This window comes from Chrysemys picta, chromosome 19, assembly GCF_011386835.1.
Source record: "Chrysemys picta bellii isolate R12L10 chromosome 19, ASM1138683v2, whole genome shotgun sequence".
In the NCBI taxonomy this organism is placed as follows: Eukaryota; Metazoa; Chordata; order Testudines; family Emydidae; genus Chrysemys; species Chrysemys picta.
Window position 1 is genome coordinate 6,620,649 of NC_088809.1, and position 16,673 is coordinate 6,637,321.

Consider the following 16,673-nt stretch of genomic DNA (forward strand, 5'->3'; position numbering starts at 1 on the left):
AGCCTGAGCTGCTATTGTACCTGCTGTATCTATTTTGTGAATGGTACACTTCAATCATTGAGGCTAAAGATTTTATTGAGAGAAGAATTTTTAAAAGTGTCTAAGGATTTAAGTGCCCAAGTCCCATTGATAATCCTAAATCACGCAGAGCCAGATTTGCAAAGGTGCATGAAGATGCAGATAGGTGCATAGTGGGATTTTCCAAAGCACCTGCGTGTACCTAATTCAAATAAACATAAGAACATAAGAAAGGCCGTACCGGGTCAGACCAAAGGTCCATCTAGCCCAGTATCCTGTCTACCGACAGTGGCCAATGCCAGGTGCCCCAGAGGGAGTGAATCTAACAGGCAATGATCAAGTGATCTCTCTCCTGCCATCCATCTCCATCCTCTGACAGACAGAGGCTAGGGACACCATTCCTTACCCGTCCTGGCTAATAGCCATTAATGGACTTAACCACCATGAATTTATCCAGTTCTCTTTTAAACTCTGTTATAGTCCTAGCCTTCACAACCTTCTCAGGTAAGGAGTTCCACAAGTTGACTGTGCGCTGCGTGAAGAAGAACTTCCTTTTATTTGTTTTAAACCTGCTGCCTATTAATTTCATTTGATGACCCCTAGTTCTTGTATTATGGGAATAAGTAAATAACTTTTCCTTATCCACTTTCTCCACATCACTCATGATTTTATATACCTCTATCGTATCCCCCCTTAGTCTCCTCTTTTCCAAGCTGAAGAGTCCTAGCCTCTTTAATCTCCCCTCATAGGGGACCCGTTCCAAACCCTTAATCATTTTAGTTGCCCTTTTCTAGTGCCAGTATGTCTTTTTTGAGGTGAGGAGACCACATCTGTACGCAGTATTCGAGATGAGGGCGAACCATCGATTTATATAAGGGCAATAATATATTCTCAGTCTTATTCTCTATCCCCTTTTTAATGATTCCTAACATCCTGTTTGCTTTTTTGACCGCCTCTGCACACTGCGCGGACATCTTCAGAGAACTATCCACGATGACTCCAAGATCTTTTCCCTGAGTTGTTATAGCTAAATTAGCCCCCATCATATTGTATGTATAATTGGGGTTATTTTTTCCAATGTGCATTACTTTACATTTATCCACATTAAATTTCATTTGCCATTTTGTTGCCCAATCACTTAGTTTTGTGAGATCTTTTTGAAGTTCTTCACAGTCTGCTTTGGACTTAACTATCTTTAGCAGTTTAGTATCCTCTGCAAACTTTGCCACCTCACTGTTTACCCCTTTCTCCAGATCATTTATGAATAAGTTGAATAGGATCGGTCTGAGGACTGACCCTTGGGGAACACCACTAGTTACCCCTCTCCATTCTGAGAATTTACCATTTATTCCTACCCTTTGTTCCCTGTCTTTTAACCAGTTCTCAATCCATGAAAGAACCTTCCCTTTTATCCCATGGCAGCTTAATTTACATAAGAGCCTTTGGTGAGGGACCTTGTCAGAGGCTTTCTGGAAATCTAAGTACACTATGTCCACTGGATCCCCCTTGTCCACATGTTTGTTGACCCCTTCAAAGAATTCTAATAGATTAGTAAGACACGATTTCCCTTTACAGAAACCATGTTGACTATTGCTCAACAGTTTGTTTTTCTATGTGTCGGACAATTTTATTCTTAACTATTGTTTCGACTAATTTGCCCGGTACAGACGTTAGACTTACTGGTCTCTAATTGCCGGGATCACCTCTAGAGCCCTTTTTAAATATTGGCGTTACATTAGCTAACTTCCAGTCCTTGGGTACAGAAGCCGATTTAAAGGACAGGTTACAAACCTTAGTTAACAGTTCCGCAACTTCACATTTGAGTTCTTTCAGAACTCTTGGGTGAATGCCATCTGGTCCCGGTGACTTGTTAATGTTAAGTTTATCAGTTAATTCCAAAACCTCCTCTCGTGACACTTCAATCTGTGACAGTTCCTCAGATTTGTCACCTACAAAAGCCAGCTCAGGTTTGGGAATCTCCCTAACATCCTCAGCCGTGAAGAATGAAGCAAAGAATCCATTTAGTTTCTCCGCAATGACTTCATCGTCTTTAAGCGCTCCTTTTGTATCTCGATCATCAAGGGGCCCCACTGGTTGTTGAGCAGGCTTCCTGCTTCTGATGTACTTAAAAAACATTTTGTTATTACCTTTGGAGTTTTTGGCTAGCCGTTCTTCAAACTCCTCTTTGGCTTTTCTTACTGCATTCTTGCACTTAATTTGGCAGCGTTATGCTCCTTTCTATTTGCCTCACTAGGATTTGACTTCCACTTTTTAAAGGAAGTCTTTTTATCTCTCACTGCTTCTTTTACATGGTTGTTAAGCCACGGTGGCTCTTTTTTAGTTCTTTTACTGTGTTTCTTAATTTGGGGTATACATTGAAGTTGGGCCTCTATTATGGTGTCTTTAAAAAACGCCCATGCAGCTTGCAGGGATTTCACTTTAGTCACTGTACCTTTTAATTTCTGTTTAACTAACCCCCTCATTTTTGCATAGTTCCCCCTTTTGAAATTAAATGCCACAGTGTTGGGCTGTTGAGATGGTCTTCACACCACAGGGATGTTGAATGCTATTGTATTATGGTCACTATTTCCAAGCAGTCCTGCTATAGTTACCTCTTGGACCAGCTCCTGCGCTCCACTCAGGACTAAATCTATAGTTGCCTCTCCCCTTGTGGGTTCCCGTACCAGCTGCTCCATGAAGCAGTCATTTAAAGTATCGAGAAATTTTATCTCTGCATTTCATCCTGAAGTGAAATGTTCCCAGTCAATATGGGGACAATTGAAATCCCCCACTATTATTGAGTTCTTAATTTTGATAGCCTCTCTAATTTCCCTTAGCATTTCATCATCACTATCACCGTCCTGATCAGGTGGTCGATAATAGATCCCTAATGTTATATTCTTATTAGAGAATGAAATTTCTATCCATAGAGATTCTATGGAACATGCGGATTTGCTTAAGATTTTTACTTTATTTGATTGTACATTTTCTTTCACATATAGTGCCACTCCCCGCTCCCCCTTCCCCCCCCCCCACGACCTGTTCTGTCCTTCCGATATATTTTGTACCCTGGAATGATTGTGTCCCATTGATTGCTCTCAGTCCACCAGGTTTCTGTGATGCCTATTATATCAATATCCTCCTTTATCACAAGGGACTCTAGTTCACCCATCTTATTATTTAGACTTCTAGCATTTGTGTACAAGCACTTTAAAAACTTGTCGCTGTTTATTTGTCTGCCCTTTTCTGATGTATCAGATTCTTTTTTATGTGAATGTTTATCATCTGATCTGGCCCCTACTTTATCCTCTTCTATCCTCTGCTCCTGACTATACCCTGGAGATTCTCTATCATTAGACTCTCCCCCAAGAGAAGTCTCTGTCCGAGCCACATGCTCCTCTGCAGCAGTCGGCTTTCCCCCATCTCCTAGTTTAAAAACTGCTCTACAACTTTTTTTAATGTTTAGTGCCAGCAGTCTGGTTCCACTTTGGTTTAGGTGGAGCCCATCCTTCCTGTATAGGCTCCCCCCATTCCAGAAGTTTCCCCAGTTCCTAATGAATGTAAACCCCTCCTCTCTACACCATCGTCTCATCCACGCATTGAGACTTTGAAGCTCTGCCTGCCTACCTGGCCCAGCGCGTGAAATGAAAATCAGTGGGACTTAGGCACCAAGGCATTTTTGAAAATCCCACTAGGAGCCTATCTGTATCTTGAAGTGCCTAAACCCCTTTAAAAATCTGGCCCTTCAGTACTTTTGAAAAAGTTACCCTGACAGCCTTGGCAACTAAAGTTATTCCCCAAACGCATGAAAGACTTGTGTAAATTATTAAACATTAGGAAGAGAGCATGGTCTAAGAATGAGACTGTTGGCTAGGAATTCCTGAGGTTTTTGTATTCTTGGCTCTGTTTAGCCATGGGTAAGTCACTTAACATGCTTTTTTTGGTTTTCCTATCCTATAAAATGGGCATAATAATGCTTAATTATCTGCCTCACAGGTGTTGAGGATTAATTACTGTAACTAATGTTTGTACCTTGCTTTGAAGATGTAAAGCATTATGTCAGTGCTAAATATTGTTTGAGTTTGTCTGATCAGATTCAGTGTGTGATGATGCTTCTGTGATTTGTAGGTTTGTTTAATGCCTTTGATGAAAATCGTGACAATCACATAGACTTTAAGGAAATCTCCTGTGGACTGTCAGCATGTTGCAGGGGACCCTTGGCAGAAAGGCAAAAATGTGAGTGTCCAAAATACTGCCCATTAAGCTTCTAATTTTTAAAAAATCTGATCAATTTTTGTCAATCAACTTTATTTAATTTACATATTTTTAAATCTGTACTTGAGAAGGAGATAGAGGGAGGGAAAAAACCTAGAAATTGTATCTTGAATTAAGTTTAAATACGAAGGCTTTCTTTTATTAAACATGGTTAACATTTATTAATTCAGTGTATTCTTGTGAGTTACTCTGACTTCGTTCCAGCTGTAAACCTCTTCAGAATTTTTTTTTTAAAGTTGGTATTCAGTAAGTTATTTTGGTAGTTTAATTTTGCTAACTATTCATATATACAAACCGTATTAGCACATACATGGTGCTAAAGTCTGCATTCCATTATATAGAGAAAAATGGAAGATGTAAACATTTGGACTTCCTATGAGATTTTCAGTGAATTGTGCTCATGCTAGTTTATTTTCTATTCTAATCATAGAACTGGAAGGGACCTCGAGAGGTCATCTAGTCCAGTCCCCTGCACTCAAGGCAGGACTAAGTATTATCTAGACCAGGGATCTCAAACTCAAATCACCAAGAGGGCCACATGAGGACTAGTACATTGGCCTGAGGGCCGCATCACTGACACATTTTCATACAAAGATACAAAAGCCCCACCTCTGCCCCTGGCCCCGCCCACACTCCACCCCTTCCATGAGGCCCCGCCTATGCCCACCCCTTCCCCACCTCCATTCCAACCCCTGCCCCAAATCCCCGCCCTGGCCCCTCCTCTTCTCCGTCTCCTCCCCTGAGTTCATCATGTCACCGTTCCTTCCCCTTCCTCCTGGAAAGTCCTAAGCGCTGCCAAACAGCTGTTTGGCAGCAGGAAGCGCTGGGAGGTTGGTGGAGGAGTCGGGAGGCAGCGTGCTTGGGTGGGCGGGGGGTGAGGGGAGCTATGGCGGGCCACAGGACGGCCTGCACGCCAAGTGTTTGAGACCCCGATCTAGACCATCCCTGACAGGTATTTGTCTAACCTGCTTTTAAAAATCCCCAATGATGGAGATTCCACAACCTCCCTTGGCAATTTTTTCCAGTGCTTAACCACTCTTAACCACGCCATTGGCATGAACCAGTTTCTCTTACTGTCAATCTCATTCAACTGGCTCCTTATGAGTTTCCGAATTTTGTGATGTACCTATGCAGGTGAAAAAATGACAGCATCTATGTAGCTTAAAAATTGCCATCAAGCTGGAAAACTACAGATTCTGAATATGTATTTGTTCCATGCCCTGTTACATCAGATATTAAGGAATTGGGAATATCTGAATTTCAGGTTGAGCAGAGAGCTCCTCTTCCCCACTACCACAACCAAGCAACCCCAGATTATATTGTGAAGTTTCAAAACTGTCAGTTAAGTCACATCCTTGTGACTTTGCAGGGTTTTGTCCTGCAATGAAGTGATCAAGTGTAGTAGCCCTAATTAGAACATAGTTGTCAGTTAGCTTTAACATGCAAAAATAATCCTTTTTCCATCCCCCTTCAGTTTGCTTTAAGGTTTTTGACGTTGACCGAGATGGAGTTTTGTCTCGCACTGAACTTAAAGAAATGGTAGTTGCACTTTTAGAGGTCTGGAAAGATAACCGTACCGATAAGATACCTGTAAGTCATGTTTTAAGTCACCTCCTATTGTTTTCTATAGTAGCCTTTGAAAAATAGGAATCAATTTTAGGTTTCAAAGTATGAATGTTATTTGGAGACAGATGTCACTAAAACATCCTCTTGAAATGTCTGAATTGAGGAAAGGGATTTATGCAATTGCCCTTGTGTAATTTACCCCATACTGATTCTAACAAAAGTAAAATTATTCTCTGTAATTTCTGCTGCTGCTTATGGTACAAAGAGCTATTTAGATATAAAAATATGGCTGACATGAAGACACCAAATTTTAAGCTACCCAGATACTTTATAAAAATCACTGAAAGTTGAATGTTTACTCTTTTTTCCTTCCCTCGACATGGATAGCTCTGGGATAAGGTACTAAACACTGTATTTTCTAATCCGTTTGTCAAGGAATTGGGCATGAATTTGTCTGAAATCGTAGAAAACATTTTGGATGCACATGATACCACAAAGGTGAGAACTTGATGAACTTTCCTTGATGTTTTAATAGATAACTTGAAGAGAGTCAGTCAGTTGTCAGATTTTCCAACTGTATTTTCACACACGTGGGAAGGTTTCTGGTTGAATCCTAAAGGGTAGGAACTGATTAGCTGTGATAAAAATGAAAATACTTGGCATACTCAAATACTCAAATATTTCAGCTTATTTAAAAGTAATACAAGGTAAAATAAACTTACCATGTTTGGCTTCAGTGCAGAGATCTGTCAGTAGTGGGTTCTCTACCAAGCAAATGTCAATTTTTCATAGCAACTTTTCAAGTACGTCTATTAGAAAAAGACTATATACTTACAAACTGACATATGAATCAGAATGTAAAATTTAACTTTAACAGAATTATCACCCTCTTATTAATTATTTTTCTATACTGGTAAAACAAAGTTTGCCTAAAGTATTGAAATGATTACTCTTCTTATAAGAGTAACAAGTAGAAAAATAGCTGTCCATCAAAGAAGGCAAACTATATTAGTAATTGGTTCATGCTTCAAGAAGGAAGGTGATTATGCTAAAATCAGATGTGCCTATATTTGACATGGCTCATTTTCTGCATCTACCTTTCTGCTTCAGAGCAAATTTTCCAAAGTGCTGCTCCAACAAATTTCAACTGAAGTAAGTGGGGGATCTCAGTGTGAAACTTAACACTTCTGAAAATCAGGTCCAAATTTATATAATCAGCTGAAATTAATCATCCTATGCCATTATTAGAATTTACGTGTGAGTAGTGCTGCTTTAATAAACCTAATTTGTGTGTGTGTGTGTGTGTGTGTGTGTGTGTGTGTGTGTGTGTGAGAGAGAGAGAGAGAGAGAGAGAAGAAATGGCTTATACACCTTATGTTGTTTTGTTGTTAAAAACCAACAAGTCATAGATAAAAAACAAAAGCATAATAAACTTCCTGTGTGTTCACTGTGTCAGCATGTATCATACTCTGCAGCAGATAGGAAGATGAATAGACTTATCCTTCAGGTGATCAGTAGTGCTGTATAATGTTATATATACCACCTTGAAATGCATAAGATTTTGCCTTCAATTGTTGAGATATGTTACATTCAGATCAAATTTCTTCTACAATATTTTCATATATAATGAAGTACATATACTGTAGTATTATCTCTATCACAGCCAAGGCAGGAATCCATGAAACGTACTCTAGAGGCAGTTGTGACTTTTCTTGATTATACAGAAGCTCTTCAGTCTTTTAATAATAAAAATAATACCTAGCACGTATATAACACTTTTTTGGCATTTTTATATTCATACTAGATAAAGAATGTATTTGAGAAATGCACTTTTTAATCTTATTGGTTCAGGATGATCCCACCTCCTCCAAGAACCAATGACTTTGGTTCCACATTTTAATTCATTGCCTCATAACCTTAAGTGGGGAAGTTCATGGGAACTACAAGTACTTCTGAAAAGTTATCAAGGATACCTAGAAATGCTTATTACCTTGAACAATTGTATACCATAGCTATCTGTGTTCCATTGAAGTTGCTGGCCCATCTTCTGGTAGAAAGATTCTTCCATTATAACAGTAGGAAAGGTAGCCCCTGAGATGCTCTTTCTCTCACCCAGTCGGGTTTTTATAGTTTGCTCCACAGTGAGGGTAGTCTGTAGCTAAGCATGTTGACGACCTATTTCCAAAGTGTTAAGTAAAAGGGAAAAGACCCTACCATCTTAACAAAGATGATGTGTAAAATGATGGACCCTCCCAATACATTATGAAAGTAGTGCTGGAAAAAGCAGTTGCTGCAGTAATTAGGTGAGTTATTGAACTCCTATGCACATTATCTCAATTTGCCTTTGAACTGTGAACAAAATCGGTGTAACCGAAGATTTAGTAACTACCAGTACTGACTAAGTATTTATGCAGTTGCATTCCAGTATGAAAATATCAAATTGAGCCTTTTATCAGGCAGTTAAAAAAAATTAGAAAGTTTAATAGAGCTGGGCAATGTCAAACTACACTACTTTATCATTTCTTGTTTATATTTATAATCTGGATTCTTGTTGATCTCTTGACTTGGGTGTATTTTATATTCACCTATGGCCAGCAATGCTTTGTGCTGTTGCCAAATAGTTAAAATATAGTTGGTGTAGCTGACATTTGCAAAGCTGTATTACATCTTGACCTTTGCTCGAAGCATTTTGACATAAAAAGGAAGCTTTATTAATGTTACTGACAGTAAAGGCTTAGGGGAGAAAAAAACAAAGCAGAACTGTGTAGCATTACAAAATGGCAGTGTACTTTTTGAATGTAGCACTTAGATTCTTTGATAGGGTAGTCTCCCATCAAAGGCAGTAACTCTTACTGGTCAGCCCACCCTACAACCTGGCGTGGCCCTTTGAGGGTTTGAAAGGTCCAGTGGGAGGATATAGAGAGACTTACGGGGGACAGGCATAGGGTGGAAGCAGCCCCAGGAATGAATAGTGCTTGGAGAGGGAATCTTGTTGCTGTACCTTTTAAGAGCATGGGACCAGGAGCCTTGCAGATTGGGCGGGACAAGGCTCCCCTCTCACCCAACCAGTTGGGAAGGAGGTGGGGTAAGGGGAACAGTATAAAGGCTGCCTGCTCCCTCACTGCAGGGCAGACACTGTTGAACCCTCCAGAGTGGAAAGCTAACTGGAAAGGATGTTCAGCTGAAGGGAATTGGTAAAAGCCTTGCAGCTAACTTAAGACACAAGCTTAACTCGAGAAAGAGGTCTGGAAGGGGAAAGTCCTGCTTGAAGGAGGATAAAACTAATTAACCCAAAGCCTGAGACATAACTTTAGTTTCAGAAAGAGGGCTAAGGGGGAATGTCCTGCTTGAAGGAGGGTAGGACTGACTAACCTGAGCCAAAAAGGCCTGGAGCATAACCCTAGTCACAGGAAGAGGGTGGAGGGGGAACTTCTGCTTGAATCAGGGACAAGACCGATTGCCCTAAGGAAGGAAGCCTGAGATACAACTCCATCTCCAGAGACAGAGCTGAGGGAGGACTCCTGTTTGGAGGAGGAGATCCATACAGTCACAAGCTAGAACATAACTCCCAGCCCTAGAGAGAGAGGATGAAGGGAGGGATAAGACAAGGTTTAAAGGAGGGATAAGACAGACTACCCTAAAGTGAGAACCAGTCCCGCATCAGGAAGATGGCTGAGGGGGGAGAGCCCCGGCTCGGAGGAAGAGGATAACTAGTCCCAGGCAAAAGATAGTCTGAGTTATTTGTCACAGCCCAACTAAGAGAACCCCTTCAACATTGCACCTGGATGCTAGGAAGCGCTCTGAAGATGAGACATGATTCCAGAGCCCCAGTCAGCCTGACACTCAAGAAGGAATTGCATTATTTTCTCCTTTAAATGTGTATGAAATAATCAGACATGAGGAAAATTCTGCTATTTTGCCATGTAAAGATCTATATTTTGATTTAAAGGTTTGTTATTAGGATCAATTTAATACAGAACTCAGTATGTCAAGTTGGACATACATGGATTTAAAACGAGCAGTGCTTTTTGTAAACTCCTAAGAGCTACTTTCATGTCATCATCTTTTTTTAGTGCAGATTGTAAATTAAGATAAGAACATTATTGAAAAAATCTGCTTTAGAATCTTAAAACAATTAGACGCTAAACCTGCAGTTGACCTCTGTGCAGTCATACTTTCGGTGTGACTTTGTATCCTGCAAAATGGGTGTCCTGACCATTCATCTGGATCCTTCAATGCAGTTTTGGTCACGGCTTGAGAAAGCGTGTTTACGATGGATACTGGGAACTAAATTGTTTTATGTTGCAGGAACAAAGATTGGTACCTTTGCATGGTTCGTTCTGTGTAGGTTCAATGCCGTGTAGTTCTTTTGGGACATTCATGTGCTTTGACTAAGATAAGCTAAAACTGGTATCTGGATTTAATTTCATTATCGTTGTCTCAGATGAAGTTTTATAGCAGTAATGATGTATGCTAATCCTTTCCCAGACACTTACTTTTCCTGTTCTGTCTGAGGGGTTTATGTACAGTTTACATAGAAATGAGGTAAACTTAGTAATGCTCATTATTTCCCTTCCCCTCTTTTTAACTTAGCTTGGACACCTCACTCTGGAAGACTATCAGATCTGGAGTGTGAAGAGTGCTCTTGCCAATGAATTTTTAAATCTACTTTTTCAGGTACATTTAGTGCAAATTTAAACCTTAACAATATGGTAATTCACTCATCAGCTTTTCTTTTTGCAGTCACAAAGTGCAGCATCAGCATTTGTGTCAACTCATGTACAGTTTTGTCTGTTTGAATAAAGTGTGTTTTTTGTACGAGTGCATTACCTTGACTGAATGATGCTGTACTTGCTTATTATTCACTTAAGTGTGAGATGCCTGAAGCACAAGCTGTTAAAAATGGCGTACACGGTACATAAAATGGAAAGAAATTTAAAGTGTAACAGTAGTTACATTCCCCATTAAAAGTGGTGGTGATCCAAATCTTCCCTAAAAAGCGATACAGGAAATGAGAGAGGCTGCCCCTGCAGCTTACAATCCCTTTCTTTTTTTTTTAACCATGCTCTGTAGACATTCACTAAATAGCCTTTTATTGATGAATAGATATTAAGAGTGCACAGAGAGATGATATCACATCCCTTTCACAGTGCAGGTAAACCTGGAATTCAGAAGCTTGGGATCGAATGTATATTGAATTTTTAAAATCCAATTCAGGCCCAATTTCAAAAGCTTAGCACAGCCACATTTCAAGGTTGGCTCATCTTGTGTAAAATGTAAACCCCAAAGATTGTTTTCATCTTTGTCGTTTATTCCCTGCCTGTTTTCCATTGAACTTTTTGTCCTGAGAGGTGGATAAAGAAGTTATCTTCCCTAATGGAGCTCTGAGGAATTGCCCTAATGTAGCTCCCTGTAAGTGTAGTTCCTTAATCAGCTGCACGGTCAGAGTTGAACAGAGGCATGTTCCTTCCCAAAGGGGCTGAGTGTGTGGAGGCAGTTATCATGGGTGCAGCAAAGAAAAAGAGAAGATTTCAGATTCCTCCCAAGCCCTAGGCTACTGAGCCAGCCCTTTCTTCAAGATCTCTTATGTATATATTCATTCCAAAGCAACTTTAAATTTTGTTGTGATGATACTTCTGCCAAAATTTGGGTGGGGGTGGAAGTGTTGCAATCTCCATTTTTGGAAGCCATCAAATGTATTCATTGGTAAAAAGAATTAAATCTAGGAAGATTGTTTTCTAAATAAATGTTGTAGAATTAGCTATAGTACATTTTAGCTCTTTCTTGCCTTGTAATCTCCTCAGGGTCAGATGTCTTTATTTTTATGGCCTGAACAGCACTAACATACTATCAATGCTTAACTAATAACTAATACATATATGTTTCAGAGTAGCAGCTGTGTTAAATTTAACAAATTTAAATTTGTTAGTCTCTAAGGTGCCACAAGTACTCCTGTTCTTTTTGCTAATACATATATGTGTATACCAGAGCTAAAATTAATAACTCTTGGCAAGCTAAGTGATCTCTAGTGATGGGTTAGTTGATGTATTTGTTCTTCAGTAAGTGTTTAGAACTCTCATTCTCGTAAGGATATTTTTAGTTTAGTTTTCATGCCTCCTCGTGCTCTCTTCATGAATCCACTAAAAGTAGGACCCCCCCAAGCTCTTACTATCTAAGCAGCAATCTTCAGCCCAGCATGCTCACTGCACAAGACATTAGAAGGGGACGAGGGCACTAATTCTGCCACTGAAGTATTTGTGCAGTCACTTAACTTCTCTGTGCCTCAGCTCCCCATCTGTAAAATGGTGATAATGCTTAGTGAAGACCTTGGGCTGTACATATGAAAAGTGCTATGAAAGTGTGAAGTATTTGTTATTTATTTAGTCTTCATTACTTTAAATCAAGCCTTTCAACAAATTGGTTTGATAACAGCAGGGGTGGCTTAATTTGAAGAAGTTGATGCTAGTACACAATAGCATTAGTTTAAAAAAAAAAAAAAAAACTAACATCAGAGCCAGCTGTGTTATAGTTGTTGGGAAATCTGTCACTTCCCAGCAGCTAATGACCTTTCTTTTGTTCAGATTATTAGAATACCAGCTCTCACACTGTAATATCAATTTAAATCAGTTGCTCCACCAATCATTAGACATCTCCAGCTGAGATTCAAATTGATAGCTTCAAAAGACACATGAAAAGAGGCTATAAAACATGTAATGAGGAGCAACCAGTCTGGAAACTGGCTCAAAGACTGAACAGTTTATTGGGAAGGACCCACCCTCTCTTCCCCCGCCCCCCCACTCTGGGGAAAGTAGGACTCAGGTGGGAGATAGCTCAGTGGTTTGAGCATTGGCCTGCTAAACCCAGGGTTGTGAGTTCAATCCTTGAGGGGGCCACTTAGGGATCTGGGGCAAAATCAGTACTTGGTTCTGCTAGTGAAGGCAGGGGGCTGTACTCGATGACCTTTCAGGGTCCCTTCCAGTTCTATGAGATAGGTATATCTCCATATATTATTTATTATTTTATTATTATGGTCTCTTTCCCCATGTGGTATTGGGGAGCAACTGCAGAGAGGTTCCAACCTATAGGAGCAGGTACAGAAGTAGCCAAATCAGGGACTGCTTCACTAGGAGGAAAGGGTAAAATAAGGTCCAGCTAGAGCCATCCCTCCCCCACCACACCCATGGATGCAGAGGGAACCCTCCACTCTGGGGAAACTAACACCAACATCCCTCTCCAGGTCAGGTGGCCTAAGGGAAGGCTGAACTGCAGAGGGGAACCTTTTCCCCTGCCCTGTCCCTGCACTCCACTTCCCTTCAATGTCCTCTCTCCTTTCACTTTTCTTTCCACTTCAGCTTATTCCTACCAAACAAATCCACCTAAAAAATAATAATAGTGGAACTAACGTGAAGTTTCAAGTTGTTCATTCTGCTGTAGGTTCTACCACTTTCCCCCATCCTGTCTCTTGTCTGTTTTAGACTGTAAGTTCTTTGGGGGCAGGGATTGTCTTTTACTCAGGGAGGTGGGATTGATTCATAAATGGAAGGGAGCTCTAGGAATATAGATGTTTCTACAGGGAAACCTTAAATGCGGGCAAGCTTAGATAGAAAGCTTAGGTTGAGGCTTACATTTTTGTTGTTTCCAACTAAAACATATACAAGTCGTGGGATAAAGTGCAAATAGTGTGAACTTTCTTTGGAGCAGGGTGGCCACCCCTTTCTAAAGCCCTCACCAGTCACTGGGTGGGGAATTGGAGGCATGGATTCTAATTCTGGCTCTGTCACTGAATGGCCTTGGGCAAGTCCTCAGTTTCCTCATGTGCAAAATAGAGATAATGATATTTGCCCTCCTTTCTAAAGCAATTTCAGATCACCAGAGGAAAAGACCTATAAAAGTGCTAAGCTAAATACTGTATTACCCAGCTGTCTTCTTTTCCTTTGTCAGGAGTTGGGTTGGATTCGTTTATTAAAATTGGTTATAGTTTAGGGGTAAATGTTACTGTAGTTGATGATTGGAACCTCAGTGTTTTTCCTTCTGTAGAGCAATGTCAGGAGAGAGCCGTTTTAAAAAAAATTGTAGTTAACCCTTCCTTTTAATTTCTGCCTTGGGCATCCAAGTTGGGGTTTACCTTCAACTAAATAGTACAAATAGGATCCTGTAAATTTGGGAGTTGAATATATGACTTGCTTGGCTAAAACCACATAAAAAATACCCTTGGCTCTGAATCTTGTGTTTCTGTAAGATGTCTCTGTGTGGAAGATGCCCTTATTACTTTTTACCTGCTGTCTCATTGACAGTCTTACATCTTCTTGGTAAGATTTGCCTTCTCTCTCTCTCTCTCTCTCTCTCTCTCTCTCTCTAGGTGTGCCATATAGTTCTGGGTTTAAGACCTGCTACCCCAGAAGAGGAAGGACAAATTATTAGGTATGCATTTTATTGAAAAAAATGTTTTTATATGTTTCCACATTAACCACCATTTTAGTACTTGGCTTTTTTTTTTTTTTTAACTGCCATGTTTCAAGTAATGTCTTTGATTGTATTGTTTTCTTAATTCTTGTATCTAGGGGTTGGTTAGAACGGGAAAGCAGATATGGTCTCCAGCCAGGGCACAACTGGTTTCTCATCGCAATGCAATGGTGGCAGCAATGGAAAGAATATGTCAAATATGTAAGTTTGGCAGTAGTTCATGTTAACAGTGAGATTTCAACATTTGATGTTCCGTTTGTGCATGTGTTGATAAAACAGGAAAGGAAGAGCAAATGATTGCTTAATCAATTAACCAATGAGTAAATAAAAAAGAATGCTAGAAATTAAATATCCCTCATCCATTAGAGGAAACAAATTGATTTAGAGAATCGCTGTTGCATACTAAACTTTTCACTCAGACCCCATCAGGCTGTCATACTTATTCTGCATTTTCTTTCCCATCGTTGCAGCTTTTTAAGGTAGTTGTCCAATAAGAATCCACTTGCCAATACGCAGCCTCCTTGTTCTGTCTGATTTATTTGGTGATCTCAGAACCCAGTTGGCTTTTAACATAACTAATTCTAATAATGGATGTGATTTGTGTGTGTGTGTGTGTGTGTGTGTGTGTGTGTGTGTGTGTGTGTGTGTGTGTCACAAATAATTCATTGTGCCTTTTCTAAATGAACTGAGGGGGAGTTTGATTTATATACGAATATCCTGATAAACAGCAATGATGGAAAAGGAGAAGTAGCCAGAGTACATGGTGTGGTGTTTTTGTTTTGTTTTGTTTGTTTTTTAAAGGGTACGTTACCAAAACCTAATGAAAGTGAATTGAAGTGAGGCTATGTTCCTTGAAGACTTTACCATAAAAGCATATAAATGAGACCATCTTGGCCAGCTTGATACACATAGGGGAGGGGGCGAATCTACTTAAGACTTGTTTGAGACCAGAATAAAAATTATTAGCAATTCACTCAACCACAAATGGAGAAAACTAAGTGAAATAAGTTGATCCTCAGAAGAGGAGGTATATTAATAGTTAGAAGAGGATGTCATATAAATAAAAATGACTTGCTTTATAAATGCAAAGATAGTCCAAAGATTTGAAAGTGTGCACTGTTAATGAGTGATTTAATTACAGTTGTTGTTCATACATGACGAGTTGGACAAATGTTGACTTAATGCACATTTTGGCTTGCTTGACACACGGAGTAATTTGATCCTTGCTATAGTGTGATTTATTCAAAGGCATATAGGATTTTATACCTAATACCTTGCTTAACTCCAGCACTTGTGAGATTCTCTATACAACATAGAGGCTTACATGCATCTGTACTTTGCTGCCATGTAAAGAAAATATTAAAGAACTACACAGGACTCTACAGATACATACAGGAGGATTATGTCATGGGCAGTGTTATTCAGTTGAACCTATTACTTTCTTATGCTCATTTGACTTTATTCAATGATGTTGCTATAAAACAAGCCAAGAATTTGCAAGTAAATCTTGTTCAGATGCAACTTTAAATAGGTCGCCTCCTTTTTCACTCTTGTTGCAGTAGTGTCCATTGCATAAATTTTCTTTTTGTTGCAGATGTAAGGACATTCCATGGCCCTCTTAAGCTCTGATTATTTCCCATTGTTTCTTCTGCTTTCTAACCTCTGGAGATTTCCTCTTGTGGCTATTATTGTTCTAAACTGGATGGGACTCTTTTCAAACCTTGTCAATACCTTTTTCTTAAGTGGGTAGACGTGTTGCTTTTGGATGACATGAGGTCTCCCCTTCACCTTGCCACAGTGGTGAGCCAGATTGCCTTTTCAGTGCTGTTTCTCCAAAGAGCGAGACAAGGAATCCAACCTTCATGTCATTCTTGCACTGAAAAGATGTATATCTGAGCCACCAGGCATGATCGTTCTGTTTAGCTAACACAAAGTCTTTTCCTAGTGCTTGGTGTTGAAACTTTTAGTGAAGCAGCATTTTGTAATGTCCATGGTTTTAGTTTTAGCCTAACTCTAATGCAGAGAAGTAAGGAATGAAGTTACATTTTCCTGAGAATTTTCTTTAGTTGTCTAGGTTGATAGGAGAGCATTTTGCAGCTGGGGCTGAGGCGTAGTGAACTTAATATTTTGAAACTGTTACCGAGAATTAAAATTAAGTCCATAGTTTTTTTCTTGTAAACGATTGCTTTTTACCACAGAGTAGGGAAGTTGTACTAAAGGAAAATTTAACATACATTTAAACAACTCCACTTGCAACCTTTCCAGAAATCTAATTGAATCGTAAAGTGATTTGTATTGAACAAGTATCAGTTAAAATCTACAGTTAAATTAGTGTAGGCTCAAAGTGCATC

General features: G+C 39.6%; 1 protein-coding gene across 15 annotated transcripts in view; it reads left to right on the plus strand.

Annotated features, from left to right (window-relative positions):
* USP32 (ubiquitin specific peptidase 32) overlaps positions 1–16,673 on the plus strand; it is a 147,251-nt gene that overhangs the window by 87,074 nt on the left and 43,504 nt on the right. For all 15 annotated transcript variants that reach the window (XM_042857885.2, XM_042857888.2, XM_008178815.4 and 12 more), the window contains exons 7-12: positions 4,147–4,254; positions 5,768–5,883; positions 6,295–6,357; positions 10,453–10,536; positions 14,219–14,280; positions 14,421–14,523. In XM_042857885.2, the coding sequence (XP_042713819.2) occupies positions 4,147–4,254; positions 5,768–5,883; positions 6,295–6,357; positions 10,453–10,536; positions 14,219–14,280; positions 14,421–14,523 (536 nt within the window). The remainder of the gene's footprint in view (positions 1–4,146; positions 4,255–5,767; positions 5,884–6,294; positions 6,358–10,452; positions 10,537–14,218; positions 14,281–14,420; positions 14,524–16,673) is intronic.